Source organism: Giraffa tippelskirchi, chromosome 2, assembly GCF_054371585.1.
Source record: "Giraffa tippelskirchi isolate mGirTip1 chromosome 2, T2T-mGirTip1v1.2.pri, whole genome shotgun sequence".
NCBI lineage: Eukaryota > Metazoa > Chordata > Mammalia > Artiodactyla > Giraffidae > Giraffa > Giraffa tippelskirchi.
Genome location: NC_137276.1, coordinates 116,397,464 through 116,413,723, shown reverse-complemented (window position 1 = coordinate 116,413,723; position 16,260 = coordinate 116,397,464). Strand labels below are relative to the sequence as shown.

Below are 16,260 nucleotides of genomic sequence, written 5' to 3'. Positions count from 1 at the left end.
TTTTGTTGTTACTGTTGCATTGATTCTACATCAAGAAATTAAAAATTAAAACCAAACATTTTGATAAACCATAATGGAAAAGAATATGAAAAAAAGAATGTATGTATGTATATAACTGAGTCACTTTGCTATACAGCAGAGATTGGTGCAACATGGTAATTAACTGTACTAAAAAAAAAACACAGGATTTGTAATGACAAAAAACAAACAAAAAAGCCTGTTTTTTTCCTTTATTGAATAACCCAAAAGAGGAAATGGCTAGCTATTTACCACCTCTGGTAAGAGAAGCAAACTCACTATGTTGCAGTTGTACTTTGGTGCTACTCTGTCACCTACTCAAGTGAAGAAGAACCCATTGAGCTGATTGTGTCACTTCATCACTCAAAACTCCTCAGTGGCTCCCTGTTACCCATGAGATAAAACCCAGTTAATTATCAAGGAATGCTGACCTTCCAGGAAGCAGCTTTGGATGCGTCCAGCCTTGTCTATCACACCCCTTGCTCACACTTTGGGTCCCCCTCCCCCCAGTTGCAGTTTATACAAAGCACACACCTGAGCACATTCACCATGCTCTTCCTTGTCTTCGTTTGTGACTTTTTCTTTTACTGGAATATTCTCACTCTCCTCTCTGCCTGGTCAATTCGTATTCTTCTTTCAAGACCCATTTATCAAGAAGCTTTCCCTGATCCCAGCTTCCCCTAATGGTTGGTTGATTGAAATGATTAGTTTTCTGTTCCACTGGACTGTAAGTTCTTCAGAGACTGTCTTCCTGCCTCCGAGCAAGTGAACTCTTTAAGTCTCAACATGTCCAAAACTGGACTCCTCACAAAGCCCCTGCACTAAGGCTGTGCCACCTGTTGTCTTTGTCCATTTAGGGTAGTTGCAGTTTTCCAGCTTCTCAAGCCAAAAACTTGAGAGTCATACTCTCTCTCACTCCGTACCAGTCCTTCTTGAAATCCTGCTTGTGCTTCCTTCAGAAGATATTGAGGATCCAGTCACTTGTTAAGACTGTGCTCCAAGCAGTCAGCATGCTTCTTCTGATTTATTGCAGGGAGAGCTTTCTCACTCATCTCTGCCTTCCACTTGTGTCAGCCTTGGTCTGTTTCCCACATCAGGGGTTACAGACTTTCTGCAAAAGGCCAGGTGGTAAAAAATTTTAGTCTTTGTGGACCAAACCCTCTATCACAGCTACTTAATACTTTTATGGCCTGAAAACAGCCATAGATAATAATACCTAAACAAATGAGTGTTCCAGTAAAACTTGACTTACAAAACCAGGCAGTGGGCAGTAGTTTTCCAGCCACTCTCCACGTGGCAGCCAGACTGCTCAAAGCCCTCCAGCGACCTCTCTCTTACTTAGTCCTTTCAGTGGTGTCTAAAGCCCCAGCTCTTCCCTTCTCTGACCTCATCTTCCACTGTCCACTGCTTTGCTCTCTCATCTCCAGGCACACTGACCCTCCTTTTCCTCACACAGGTCAGGCACACTGCCCGGAACATTCACTCCTCATCTCCTTCACATCTGCTCAGATGTCAGGTCTGCTTGACCCACCCCATTAGTACCCCAGCGTTGTATTCCCCATTCCTGCCTGTGCTTTCAAAATACTTATCTCCTCACATACTATTTGTTATGCTCTGTGTTGACTTAATTCTTTTGTTTGTCCTTTCTCCTCCTACCAGAATATGTTCCCTGAAAGCAGTCACTTTTTTTCTCTCTTCATTATTGTAACCCCAAGATCTAGAACAGTATCTGACATACAGTAAATGCTCAGAAAAGATTTGTTGAATGAATGAACAAATAGTGGATATTTTCGCGGTTGTTTTTTAATACACTCTTCCTTTTCTGTCACTGCTACCAAATCCTGACTGTTTCACATTCTTCATTTTGCCTTAATTCCCCTGTCCTTCAGTCCTGTGCCCTTCATCTGGGCTAGCATCTCTTGTCTCTGTGTCAGTAACCTCTAATTCCAGGTCATCCACTCCATCCCCAATGAGTAGCCTAAGTGATGTTTGGAGAGTTGAAATATTATTTTGCTACTGTTATTTGAAATTTGTTATATTGTTTAGTCATTCAGTCGTGTCCAACTCTTGATGACCCCATGGACTGCAGCACACCAGGCTTCCCTGTTCTTCACTATCTCCCTGAGTTTGCTCAAACTCATGTCCACTGAGTTGGTGATGCCATCCAACCATCTCATTCTCTCTCGCCCCCTTCTCCTCTTTGCCCTCCATCTTTCCCAGTATCAGGATCTTTTCCAATGAGTCAGTTCTTTGCATCAGGTATCCAAAGTATTGGAGCTTCAGCTTCAGCACCAGTCCTTCCAATGAATATGCAGGGTTGATTCCCTTTAGGATTGAGTGGAAATTTGGGCCTTTGTTAATCAGAATCCTATAGAGTGCTTGTTTAAAATTCTGAGATCGCAGGCCTCACCCCATACTTACTAAATCAGGATTTCAAGTACGGGGTTTGGAATCATAGTTTAAGAAGAAGACCAGGTGATTCTTACTGAACACATTGGGCTTCACTGACTTGTAAAAAAAAAAACTCCTGAGCATCTGGCAGGAGCCTTTCTGCCGGCCCCTGCCCATCTGTCCTTCCCCATCTCCCACAGCCCTGATGGGGACTTCATCTTCCAATGGTGCTTACCTGGTTGCGGTCCTCTCAGGGTGCCATATTTGTTCATGGTTTTTGAAAATATTGTTTCCTTTACTTGGAAACTCCCTCTACTCTGGAAAAGTTCTATTATTATCCTTCAAAATTCTTCTCATTTGTCACTTTCCCTATAAAATGTTTTCTGATGCCCCATTCCCATTAGAGCATTAATCATCCTTGCTGTCTGGGTACCTTGTATAAGACCCTGTTTTCTTTATTACACTGTCCCGGATGCCTTTGCATGACTGTCTCCCTGTTATGACCTACCTGAGCCAGTTCAGTTGTTTAGGTATTAGGTTCTCTTTGAGAGATACTGCTCAAGTTTGCAGCTTCAGATAAATGAGCGCTGTTGACCTAGTTCCCCAAAACCGAGCTTCTAGATGGCATGTTACTATGAAAACAAAACTCAGACAGAACTCGGCCACACCCACAAAAGTAGTCTTAGAGACGCCTTTCTAAACTGGATGCAATCTCTACTCTCCATTTTAGAAACTCTTTTATGAAAGGTTTATTCCAGGCAGAAGTGCTAATCTGGTTTTAGTATTCATGTTAACATAGGTAGGATCAGACAACAGAATCCCCTTGTAGGGGACTTATCACAGAACCTGTAGGAATCTTAAGCTCTAGGGAACCATCCCAAAGAATATAGGCTCCTGGGTTCATTAAACTCCTGTTTATGTGCTCAGAGCAGTGGTCCCTGTTTGATATCTAACCAAACCACATAGCTTATTCACCACTCTTCTATACTGTCGTCATTTCTAATACCTGTTATGCTAATTACCAACCTTTCTGGATTTGAAAAGAGATAAGGATCGAGGGCTTACCTGAGGTTTTTGATTAGAAGCTTTCATCATTAACCAGTGATTCTGTCCTGGAGTGGTTTTGCAAATGTTCACTAATGATCCAGGATGAATAATAGGACCCTCTAATTCAAGTCCTCCAGTCCATTAAAGCAAGTCAGCACTGTCTATGCTGAAATAACTTACGTAGTTTAAATCACACCTCGCTTCCAGACTCTGGGATTTCAGGAGGCAGGTGTTGGACTTTTCACCTCTGTATCCCCAGGCTTAGTGCACTGCTTGCTCCGTGGGCCTTGAGAGGTGCTGAAATTATTGTTGGTGATGTTCAGCAGTTGGAGGTTTTGTTTGTTTTCTTTGTTTGAATGCTAAATTGCAAGCTCTGGCCAGGAATTATATTAATAATAAAACAACTTTGCCATAGTCAGAGACCGTGTCTGAGCAGTGCACCTTCCTGCAGGGGCCGGAATGCAATAGTGCCTCTCCTGGAGATCAAGCTGAGGCCTGCCTGGACCCCTGCCTCCTTGTGGGGAGAGGTTGCTCTGTCCTCCTCCTCAGGTGCTGTGGGTGAGTGGCATAAACACATAGCCTGGCCTGGGAACCTGAGGAAGGGCTGTGCAGAGCTGGTGAGCTTGCAGCCGAGGCTAACAAATCACAGGTCTCCCCTGACAACAGAGCCAGGCAGCCCAAATATAAACTGCTCCACAGACCGGTTCCTGACGTGTAAAGTAGAATTTTATCAATTCCTTGCTAAAAGGGAAAAGAGTGCAGTAAGACATCATTAAAGATGATTACACTGCCTGTTTAAACTGCTCTTAAGCAGGTTGATTTTTAAATGTATACTGGAGTTGTTTTCTCTCAGGCTAGAATGAGGGCCCAAGAAGGAAAATAGTGTGTCTGGTGTTGACACAGCCCATCATTCTTGGGCCATTTAAGGAGTAATTTGTAGCAATACTATTATATTATCTTTCCTTTTTTTCCCTGCATTTTTCATTCCTATGAGTATGGTCAGAGGAGTCTCTTGGACTTTTTAAAACTTTTAATTTATAATTAATATGATTATATTCTGCCTTTGTATGCAAATTATAACTAGCTCGTACTAAAATAGTCTATAGGAACATAATAAAAATGTTGAAATTATTGTTTTATCATATGAAATAAGATTTATAGTTAAAGAGCTCTCAAAAATCAAGAGAGAAGTGATGAATAACCCATTAGGAAAGTGAATAAAGGATGTGAGTATGCAGTTGACAAAAGAATTAAACAGCAAGTAAAAATATGAAAAATCTCATAAATTGGGATTTCCCTGGTGGCTCAGATGGTAAAGAATTTGAGAATCTGCCTGCAATGCAGGAGACCTAGGTTCAATCCCTGGGTGGGGAAGATCCCTTGGAGAAGGAAATGGCAACCCACTGCAGTATTCTTGCCTGGAAAATTCCGTGGATGGAGCAGCCTAGCCAGCTACGATCTATAAAGTTGCAAAGAGTTGGACACAACTGAGTGACTAACACTGCATGTTATTTATAACATTAAAGTTTAGCAAATAAGTCGAAGGATTTAAATTTTTAAATACCTATGGATTGTCCTTCCACATCACCCCTGTTTAACAGGCTAATTAATACAGTGAACAAGATTCATAATTTTATAAAGTTTTTAGTTATATCTTTTAGGAAATGAGATTACCTAAACAAGTATAATTGAAATCTGCAGTTTAAGAAATAAGATTATAGTAGATACCAACTTGTTTTTAGTCTAGTTCTTTTGATGATATGTGTCTCCCCATATTTGAGCTGGAGTTACGTAAACCCGAGTGATAGTGGTGTGTGTGTGTGTGTGTGTGTCATTGTGGCAGGTGGGGAGTCACTTAGGAGCCAGCTGCTGGTTCACCTGAACTCTTCAGTCAGACTGAACACAGCCTTACTGGAAACAGGAACTGAGGACGACGTAAAGGAGGTGGCTTTCCCCTCCAGACTCCTTAGCATCTCTGTGACGTTTGGCAAGTTTTTCATTCCCATTATAGCTCAGTTTTCTAATCTCCAAAATGAAGAGATTAATTGGACCTATGTCACAAATTTGTCATGAGGAGTGAACGAGATGATCCTTGCCTGGCTTATGGTGAGTGCTTATTAAACGTTAACTGTCAGTATTTGCAAAGGGCAGAGGACTGTAGACCTGGGACAATATATTTTAATAGAATAAATTTTCAAATAGTAAAGCTTTTCTCCACGTTTAGGGTAAAAAAAATAGTACTTTGTTAGCCATAAAATTTTACTTTTCTTCGCTTTGAATCAGTGTTTTAAAATAATTCAGTTCAAGAAGGAAAAAAAATTAAGTTTCCTTGTTCAACTTCATATTGAATACAAGCGTTCCAATGCCAGAAATAAATGTCTTCAGATTCCAGAGAGTTACCACAAACCTCTTCCTTCCTTTTATTCTTAGAGTAAAAACCAAATGTATGATTTTTCCTATCCTAAGAACATCTTCAGTCATGTATATTTTCATGTCAAAAGGGGAAAAAATAGCATTTAATTGTTTTGCTTATGTTTAAATAGGCTTTTCCCAACGAGAGACTGAAATGTTTAAAATTGGTGTCTCAAAGGCATGTCAGATTAGGAATGTACCTCAGAATGATAGAGTAGGCAATTGCATTGTTTATTTTTCAGGCAAATGTCGAGTCTTTTCCACTGTCTTCCAACCCAGCCCTCATGGGAGTGTGAGGTCATGTCTGCTACTCCTCAGAAAGGATAGAAGAATACCCAGGGAGTATCACTCCAGTCCTCATCAAATCTCTAGAGGTAGTTCAGTTTTACTTGATAGACTTCAGTGACTTTGCTTATCCTTAGGACCACTACATACAGTGTAAATTTCTTGAAACAATTTTATCCTTTATAAGTATGTCTTAATCCATTTGGGCTACTATAGCAAAATACCACAGACTGAGTAGCTTATAAACACAGAAATGTATTGCTTACAGTTCTAGAGGCTGGCAGGCTCAAGATCAAGGTGACCATGCCTGCCACTGTCTGGTGAAGCCCCTTTCCTGGTTCATAGTCACTTCTGGCTGTGTCCTCACAAGGAGGACGGGTCAGGGTTACCCTCAGAGCCCTTTTTAAGAGCACTTACCCATTCATGAGGGCTCCCCGCTTCTGACCTCAGCGCCATTCAAAGGTTCCATCTCCTAAATCTGCGGGGCTTAAGAGTTTCAGCAGATGAATCTATGCAGGGATGCAAACATTCAGATCATAGCAATATCCTTTATCTCCACATAATCTTCTCCATAATCTTCCACATAAATCCTAGAATAGGGAAGCTGCCTTCTTCAAAGCTTTCATTGTAGCCATCCCTACACAAGGACCACAGTGGCTCACTGTTGTTTACCTTTCATGTCCTTCTTCCTCTGCTGAATTTTCAAGATTTCATCTTATTTCTGCCAAATTAACTTTACCTACTTAATTGGTTATTAAGTGACAAAGCAGACCATTATAAAAATATCCCACTGTCACTCCTCTGTTTCCTGTGTTTGCCATGCCCAAACTGTTTGTTTTTTTATCCCTTTACTTTTCCAAATCACACCTGTCCTTTAAAGGTGAGCCAAGGTCATGTGTAGCTCAGAGCCTTGTCCTTTTATTTTATCCCAGGTGAATAATTCCTTTCTTCCGAATTCCTTTTCTGTTTATTATCTGCACTCCTCAGTTTATCAGTTGATTTGCAAGTGCCTGGTGTTTTCTTTCTTTCCAGCAAAGCCCTTTCAGACATACCATACTGACCCTTTTTGTAGTGTGATATGGTAGGTATTTCATAATACTTTTTAATACTGCTAATGACTTCTAGACTAATAATGGTCTCAAGCAGGTAAAATCAGGTGTGGAATGAGTTGTTATTGTTTTACCAAGAGATTAAGAGAAAATAAATTGAATGTATTAAAAGTATTGTGAACAAGAACCTATATATTAAAAAAAATCAAGAATAGCAATAGTCTTTTTTACACAAATATATATATATAATATACCTAGAAAACAAAATTACCAATTAAGACATAAAGCATAAATGTTATTTAAAACCTGTAAGCACTGTGTAACATTTAAGGAACTTTAAATTTTGATAGTCCAACCTGTAGCTAAGGATAACTTTGTTTAAATGTGAACACTTATTTTAAACATAACAGCTTCTAGATTTCATGAGATTTTATAGAAATGTCTTTTTATGTTTTCTAGAATCCAAGTGGGGAGGAGTTTCAGGACATGCATGAATTGCTCAGTGCAGTTTCACTGTGTCATGTTTAGGCCATGCGGATATTTGAATGAATTCATGACCCTCCCAAATCTTTGCATGTTTCCTGCAATATTTATCTTTCCTCGGAACCTCTAGGAGTTTGACTTCTTCAGGTCTCAGGTTTTCCAAGGTGATCCGCTTTTTCTGGCTATGCTTGGTTTTCCCTTCTCCTCTTAGAGTCTCTAGTTGTAGGCCCAGAAGGGCTTGTCTGTCTTCTGGGAGTAGGATCCTCTTGCTTCTTTCTCATTTATGCATTACTCATTTTATAGCCACCTGCATTTAGCTCTAATTATCAATAGGCCTTCCAGTTTGCTGGGTTATGGTAGGGTTTCTCATTTTATCCTTTTTACAGTTGTAATAATGTCCTGCTGCCTTTGCTATGGCTATTAGAGACAGGTTGAGTCAGCAGACAACAGGCAGGCCCTGTATAGCACTGACTCCCTTCCCCTTCCTTCCTTTCTCTTCACTCCGTGGTGTCCCTGTCACCAGAGCAGAGCTAAAGGGCTCTAGGGAACACTAGACAAGGCTGCAGTGATAATGGCCCCTCAGATAATACATTTAGGTGGAGGTAACTGAGCTACTTCAGGGATTATAAAATTTAATTAATACAGTTGTTTAAAACTTTTATTGCATCTTTTATTTTTTCCAAAAGTATCGCTTGGAATTCAATGGAAACAGATAAATGCTACTCCAGTTGAAGGTTGGGACAAGACCTGTTTGTTTGGCCTCTTGTCATTTCATGGGTCTGTGGGGTTGCAAAGAGTCGGACATGACTTAGCGACTGAACAACAACACTTCACTGAACTCCCTATCAGTCACCCCTAGGTACTGCCACGGAACCCTAAAGGAAAACGGTGTAGAAGTGACTAACACAAACTTCTCATTCTGAAGCATAATTATAGTTTCTTCAATTTTGTTCTACTCTGGAATATCTGGCTTATCAGGACCACTGCTGGGAAGCTCCTTTTGTACCCTGTGCATGGTGTTAACTCTTTCACCTAGTATTTCTGTTTTGTTTTGTTTTTTTTTGTTTTTTTTTTTTAGTAAATACTCCATTCATTCAGTTATATAGGCTGAAAACAGCGGAATCATCCTTCACTCTCCTTTTTCTCCACTTCCAGTCCATGAGCAAACCCTGTTGGTTTTCTGCCTTCAGAATACATCCTACCTTGCTACCTTAATCAACCTGATTTTTGTTTTTCTTCTGGAAACAAACTGCAATAGCCAACTAGCAGTCTTCTTTTTTCACTGTCCACCCCTTGCCCCCTAACACACACACGAGTATAGCGGTGTGTTACATGGGTAACATAGTATATAGTGTCAGTGACTTGGATTCTGAAGCCAGATTGCCCACATTCATACTTGGTCTCCTGTCATGTGTCATTAAAAACATTAACCTTCCTGGGCCTCAGTTTCCTTAATAGAGGGGCTTGTTGCATGCTAATTTGTTATTTAGTCTCATTGATATTAAATGAGTTAATGTTCAGCATTGATCTTCTAAATTGTGCCTTTCCAAATTGGTTCCACTCAGAGACAGTGTTGGAGGCAGTTTGTGACTGTCGGATGGTAACACAGGTGTTCTGTGGTGAGCTCAGGGAGAATGGCCATCTTCCATGGAGCAGGACAAAGCCCACTTGATCTTGATTATCAGCATAAATAAAGATCACAAAAGAGAGGCCTTTCTGCAGTCTCTCATCCTTCCATGTCAGCTCTTCCCATCACTGTGAGACAGAGTTCTCCAGAACTTGCATTGTTCACCAGCCTACCCTGTATTTTTTATACACATCAGTGTAGAAGGTCTTTACTTCTTATCTACAAACATGATCTTTTACTAGAGAAAGAATTTAAATGTAAGTTAGAATAGCCAAAAATCAGAAATCTTTGTTATAAGCTGTTTTCCCTTTTTACTCATAGTTAGACTTTTAAATTTATTATTATTATTATTGTTACAGGCCATGGTTGCTTGTTATCCTGGCAATGGAACAGGTTACGTACGTCATGTCGATAATCCAAATGGAGATGGAAGATGTGTGACATGTATATATTATCTTAATAAAGACTGGGATGCCAAGGTATGCCACCTAATTGAGCATTTATTTTTTATCTTACAGGTGTTTTTTTCTCACAAGTAGTATTAAGATTCATACTCCTCATAGGTGAGACTGACTTTAAAATGTGGAACGGTTAAACATTTCTCCTTAGATATGCTTTACTCTAACATATTAGGGGTGGATCTTTATTAAAATGAAACAGATACTAATATAGCTCAAAAGTAGATTCCCTTATTTTGGCTATTGAAGTATTCATCCAAAATTTAACTTTTATAAAAAGTATCTTTTATTAAAATAATACCCAAAACACTTATGAGAAGTTTTTGCTCTATCATGACTTTTGAGGGAGATTATATAGAAATGATTATTAAGAATTATTTGCTATTTAACTCCTACATTTTATTTTTTGCATTGTTGCAGAGATGTTATTTGGAATTGAGTTGTTGGACTGTTGGAGGCAGGACTTCTTTCTCTGATTATGAAGTTTATCAATACTGACAGATTCTATGGTACAATACAGCTAATCTCTGTTGTTTCAAAAATATATTCCCTGAATATCAGCCTTAGTTTCACTTAAGTTTAAAAGATTTAAACTTTAGAAGTGTGTCATGTGTGATTGCACTGGAGACTGTATAATTTTGGTTGATTTCTTTAAAATCTTTTTTATTTACATATATTGAAGCAAAATAGAAAAGTGAACATAATATATAGCCCAGTGGATTTTCACAGAGCGAACACACTTGTGTAGCCATGGTAATTTTTAAAAATCAAATAACCTTTAAAACACCTTCCTTCGCCACACAGACATACACACAAATGAAAATCACCAGGTCTTAAATGTGCAAAAACTTAGTCCTGTTCTAAAAGCATATCCTAAAACTTAGTGATCCAGTAATCTTTCTGTACCATATTGATTTAAAGAATATCCTCTGTCCTTGATACTCTTATAGAAAACCTTAAAGACTTCACACAAAAACTATTAGAACTGATAAATGAATTCAGCAAGGTAGCAGGGTAAAAGATTGATTTACAGAAGTCTGTTGCATTTCTTTATGCCAACAATGAAATATTGAAAAGAGAAGGTAGAAAAAATCCTGGTTAAGATCACATAAAAAAAATATATATCTAGAAATATACCTAACCTATATGCTGAGGCTTATAAAACTTATAAAATAAAGGAAATCAGTGATAATGCAAAGAAAAGGGAAGATATCCCATGCTCTTGGATTGGAAGAATTAATATAGTTAAAATGGCCATACTACCTAAAGCAATCTACAGATTTAATGCAATCCCTATCAAATTACCCATGACATTTTTCACAGAACTAGAACATGTAATCCTAAAATTTATATAGAATTGCTGAAGCAATCTTGAGGAAAAAGGACAAAGTTGGAGGCACAGCCCTTCCAGATTTCAGACAGTGCTGTAAATTTATAGTAGTCAAAACAGCATGGTATTAGCACAGACACAGACATGTGGATCCATGGAATAGAATAGAGAGCTCAGAAATAAATCCACACATCTACGGTCAGTTAATCTTTAACAAAGGAGGCAAGAATTTGCAATGGAGAGAAAACAGTCTCTTCAGCAGATGATGCTAAGAAAGCTGGACAGATGCATGTAAATCTGTGAAGTTGTTATATTTTTTATATATATATACACACACACATACATATATAATAGAACACTCCTTCACACCATACACAAAAATACACTCAAAATGGCTTAAAGACTTAAATATAAAACATGACACCATAAAACTTTTAGAAGAGAACATAGGCAGTATATTCTCTGACACAAATTGTATCAGTGTTTTCTTAGGTCAGTCTCCCAAGGCAATAGAAACAAAAGCAAAAATAAATGCAACCTATGGACTGGGAGAAAATATTTGCAAACAGTGTGACCGACAAAGGCTTAATTTCCAGATACACAAACAGCTCATACAATTCAATAACAACAACAAAAACCCAGTCAGAAAATGGCAGGAAATCTAAATAGGCATTTCTCCAAAGAAGACATTCAGATGGCCAATAGACAAGTGAAAAAATGCTCAACATTACTAGTTATTAGAGAAATTCAAATCAAAGGTATAAGGAGGTAACACCTCACAAAATGGTCAGAATGGCCATTATCAAAAAGTCTACAAATAATAAATGCTGGTGTGGAGAAAAGGGAACACTCCTACACTGTTGGTGGGAATGTAAATTGGTGGAGCCACTCTGGAAAACAATATGGAGGATCCTTAAAAAACTAAAAGAGTTATCATATGATCCAGCAATCCCACTCCTGGGCATATGTCCAAAAAAGATGAAAGCTCTAATTCAAAAAGATACATACACCCTCAATGTTCATAGCAACACTGTTTGCAGTAGCCAAGACATGGAAGCAATCTAAGCATCTATCAACAGGTGAATGGATAAAAAATTCCTTATAAGGGAATATTATTCAGCCATAAAAAATGAAAATGCCATCTGCAGCAACATGGATGGTCTTAGAGATTATTATGCTAAGCAGAGTAAGTCAGAAGAGAATGACTGATACTATCACTTCATGACAAATAGATGGGGAAACAGTGGAAACAGTGGCTGACTTTATTTTTTTGGGCTCCAAAATCACTGCAGATGGTGACTGAAGCCAGGAAATTAAAAGACGCTTACTCCTTGGAAGGAAAGTTATGACCAACCTAGACAGCATATTAAAAAGCAGAGACATTACTTTGCCAACAAAGGTCCGTCTAGTCAAGGCTATGGTTTTTCCAGTGGTCATGTATGGATGTGAGAGCTGGACTACAAAGAAAGCTGAGTGCCGAAGAATTGATGCGTTTGAACTGTGGTGTTGGAGAAGACTCTTGAGAGTCCCTTGGACTGCAAGGAGATCCAACCAGTCAATCCTAAAGGAGATCACTCCTGGGTGTTCATTGGAGGGACTGATGTTGAAGCTGAAACTCCAATACTTTGGCCACCTGATATGAAGAGCTGACTCATTTGAAAAGACCCTGATGCTGGGAAAGATTGAGGGCAGGAGGAGAAGGGGACAACAGAGGATGAGATGGTTGGATGGCATCATTGACTTGATGGACATAGGTTTGGGTGGACTCCGGGAGTTGGTGATGGACAGGGAGGCCTGGCGTGCTGCAGTTCATGGGGTCCCAAAGAGTTGGATACGACTGAGCAACTGAACTGAATTGATTATGTATGACTTATGTGTACAATCTAAAAATACTACACATGAACTTATTTATAAAATATTTAGAAATAGATTCAGACATAGAAAACAAACTTGTGGTTAAAGGGGAAGGTGGGGAGGGATAAATTGGGAGGATGAGATTAAGAGGTATGCTGCTGCTGCTGCTAAGTCGCTTCAGTCATGCCCGACTCTGTGCGACCCCATAGACGGCAGCCCACCAGGCTCCCCCGTCCCTGGGATTCTCCAGGCAAGAACACTGGCGTGGGTTGCCATTTCCTTCTCCAATGCATGAAAGTGAAAAGTGAAAGTGAAGTCACCCAGTTGTGTCCGATTCTTAGCGTCCCCATGGACTGCAGCCTACCAGGCTCCTCCATCCATGGGATTTTCCAGGCAAGAGTACTGGAGTGGGGTGCCATTGCTTTCTCCATTAAGAAGTATACACTACCATATATAAGATAAACAAGGATTTACTATTAGTAGAGGAAACTGTATCCAATATCTTATAATAGTGGAAAAGAATTTTCAGAAAAGAATATAGGAAAATACATATATATGTATAACCAAATCACTTTGCTGTACCTCTGAAACTATCACAATATTGTCAATCAACTGTACCTCTATAAAATGAATAATAAAGAACAAGTAACAGGGCTTTCCTGGTGGCTCATTGGTAACAAATCCGCATGCCAGTGGAGGAGACACAGGTTCAATCCCTGGTCTAGAAAGATCTCACATGCCATGGAGCAATTGAGCCCATGTGTCGCAACTACTGAGCCTGTCCCCTGGAGCTGGGGAGCCACAACTACTGAGCTCATGTGCCCTAGAGCCTGTACTCTGCAAGAGAAGCCACTGTAATGAGAAGCCCATGCTCCACAACTAGAGAGTAGCCCCCACTCTCCACAGCTGGAGAAAGCCTGTACACAGCAGCCAAGACCCAGCACAGTCAAAAATAAAATGAATAAATTGTTTTTTTAAAAAAAGGAGCAAGTAACAAATGCAAGAATATTATTATAGAAGTGTGACAAGCAGTTAAAAAGAAAAAATGTTGGTTTTTTGAAAAGAAAGAATTACCTCTGTCCTACTCCAAGTTCAAAATGGAGGTAAGTTTTATTGCTAGTATATTTTGAGGCAGTATGTCAACAAACATGGTTTTTTGTTAAAACTTTTAAACTTTGAAATTGAAAAATTGTTAATTCACCTTGAGCTCAACACACAAAACAACTGGTGTAAATTTAGTTAAAACTTAACTTTTTTTTTTCACATTTTGTGAATATCTAGAAAATTAGAAATATGTTTGATCAACTCTTCCACATTTGTTAGAGTCTAGGTTCTTTCTAGGCTGATCCTTTAATTTTTATATGACCTATGTAAGGTCATCAATATATAGTTTTTAAATTAGTACATAAGCAGAAAAAAGTCTTCAGTGCTTTTATATATAAGACTGAAAACTTCCTTGCAAGATTTTGCTCTGAATAAGCACACTGTACCAGAGGGTGTTCTGGGTACTGGAAACTGAGCAGAAATGGAGCTCTCCCTCACAGAGCTTGGCTCTAGGGGAGGGTACAGACCAAGTGGACTGACGATTACAGTTGGTTATACCAAGTGCAGGGCAGGTTGCTGTGGGAACACATGGGAAGGCCACCTGATGCAGGGGTCAGGGAAGGCTTCCCAGAGGAAGATAAGAAGCTTTAAAACCGATCTCTATTCCCATTGACTCCAGGGGAAGGAAAGCGAGAAGCGGGAAGAGAAAAGAAGGTATGCTCTCTGTCACAGTCTATAACCCCTTTAGATGTCCACGAGTGCCCTGGATCCTCTCGGGGCAACCCTCGAACCTGAGGAAGGCGGGCAAGGGCACCAAGTAGCTTGAATCTAACTCACGTGACTATGAGCCTGGTGAACAGCTTCTCTGACTGTCATGGAACTGAGAAATAGGCTCAGCCTCCACAGTGTCTTGATCAAGTATCAATGTTCCTTTCAGTTCAGGAGTCTCCCTGTTAGGAGTTTAGTTTTTCAAGGGTAAAGAGTTACTCAGTTGGGTGGGGGTTACCTTGCTTTACCCCCGCCCAGATTATAATCACCACAAGGACAACATCTGTCTGAATTGTTCCCTACTCTGCACCCAGGGCCAACAACAGGTCCCAGAACAGTCAGTGTCAGAATGCATGGGAGTCCCTCTGGTCTCCAGTGGAGACAGATATATACTGGGGTGAATGGTGACGACCCTCTGCGGATGGAGTTCAGATACATAGGCCCAGTCTGGGAAGCTACAGTTTCTAGTGCTGATGATGAATGATGCTTTCTCCTGACATATTGAGTTCCTTAAATAAGACTGCTCTATTAATATTACCTGCTGAACTTTTAAAATAGGATGAACTATTTCTTTGACACATGATTTCTATTTCTTTAATCATTTGTAGTAATTTTAGTCAGAATGATTTGAAATGGATACATTTTTAAGAGTAGGTGAAGCAGGTCATCACCATACATAAATAAGGAATGCTTACTAGTTTTTCAGACTTTCAAGTGTCATTTTAAGACTTTTGAGTTCAGAGAATATTCATCTGTTTCATCAAATATTTACAAAATTCCCTAAAACAAGGAATGAATTTTTCCTTGTATCTCTGCATGTACTTGAAATCTCAATTCCAGACATTGTTAATCGAGATATTATGTGAACAATTCAGTTAAGACTTGATTTACTGAAGTGGTCTTTTCCCCCTAAATTTAATTTTGTCGCATTCTTGGTTGCTCATATTTACATATTTGGCTCCTTTCCTAGGTAAGTGGAGGTATACTTCGAATTTTTCCAGAAGGCAAAGCCCAGTTTGCTGACATTGAACCCAAATTTGATAGACTGCTGTTTTTCTGGTCTGACCGTCGCAACCCTCATGAAGTACAACCAGCATATGCTACAAGGTAGTATTCCTTTTAAGAAAAAAAAAATTGGTAAAGAGCATAGTAAGATAGGAGGGGCTCAATAGCATAAACGTAAACATTTTCTAACAAGTATCTTCCTGTTCTTCAGTTACCTTTATCATAAGGCTTTAGTCATGACTGTTTTAATCTGAATGATTTTATAAGGGTGTTCACAGTTACTCCCAAACATCTGTGAGAATCTGTGCAGCCCCTCCTTGCCTAGGGTGAGACAGGGAGGCTCAGGGTTCTTATCTTTCCAGGCCTGTCTCCTTGTTTTGTGCATCTCTTAACTAGTATCCACTCTCGGACCTGGTGAGAGTATTCACATGAGGAATAAGGTCTAGCTAGAGAAGGGAAAGGGCAGCTTTGTTAAAGGGGGTCCAGCAG

General features: G+C 39.5%; 2 protein-coding genes across 11 annotated transcripts in view; one reads left to right on the top strand and one right to left on the bottom strand.

Annotated features, from left to right (window-relative positions):
- Positions 1-16,260, bottom strand: part of SPRTN (SprT-like N-terminal domain) — a 44,703-nt gene that overhangs the window by 807 nt on the left and 27,636 nt on the right. For 2 of the 5 annotated variants that reach the window (XR_014076822.1, XR_014076823.1), the window contains one exon: positions 553-1,129. The exons of 1 other annotated variant lie outside the window; for it this stretch is intronic. Coding sequence is in view for 2 of the 4 variants with exons in the window: in XM_081570358.1 (XP_081426484.1) it covers positions 1,119-1,129 (11 nt within the window). In the remaining 2 variants the exon portion in view is untranslated. Of the gene's footprint in view, positions 1-216; positions 1,130-16,260 lie in introns of those variants that run through there. 2 more of the 5 variants (XM_081570358.1, XM_081570354.1) reach the window with 2 other exon arrangements.
- The window catches only part of EGLN1 (egl-9 family hypoxia inducible factor 1), a 64,195-nt gene that overhangs the window by 42,119 nt on the left and 5,816 nt on the right, over positions 1-16,260 (top strand). For 3 of the 6 annotated variants that reach the window (XR_014076824.1, XM_081570362.1, XM_081570361.1), the window contains 2 exons: positions 9,672-9,791; positions 15,737-15,873. Coding sequence is in view for 3 of the 6 variants with exons in the window: in XM_081570362.1 (XP_081426488.1) it covers positions 9,672-9,791; positions 15,737-15,873 (257 nt within the window). In the remaining 3 variants the exon portion in view is untranslated. Of the gene's footprint in view, positions 1-9,671; positions 9,792-12,392; positions 15,877-16,260 lie in introns of all 6 variants that reach the window. The other 3 variants (XR_014076825.1, XR_014076826.1, XM_081570363.1) reach the window with 3 other exon arrangements.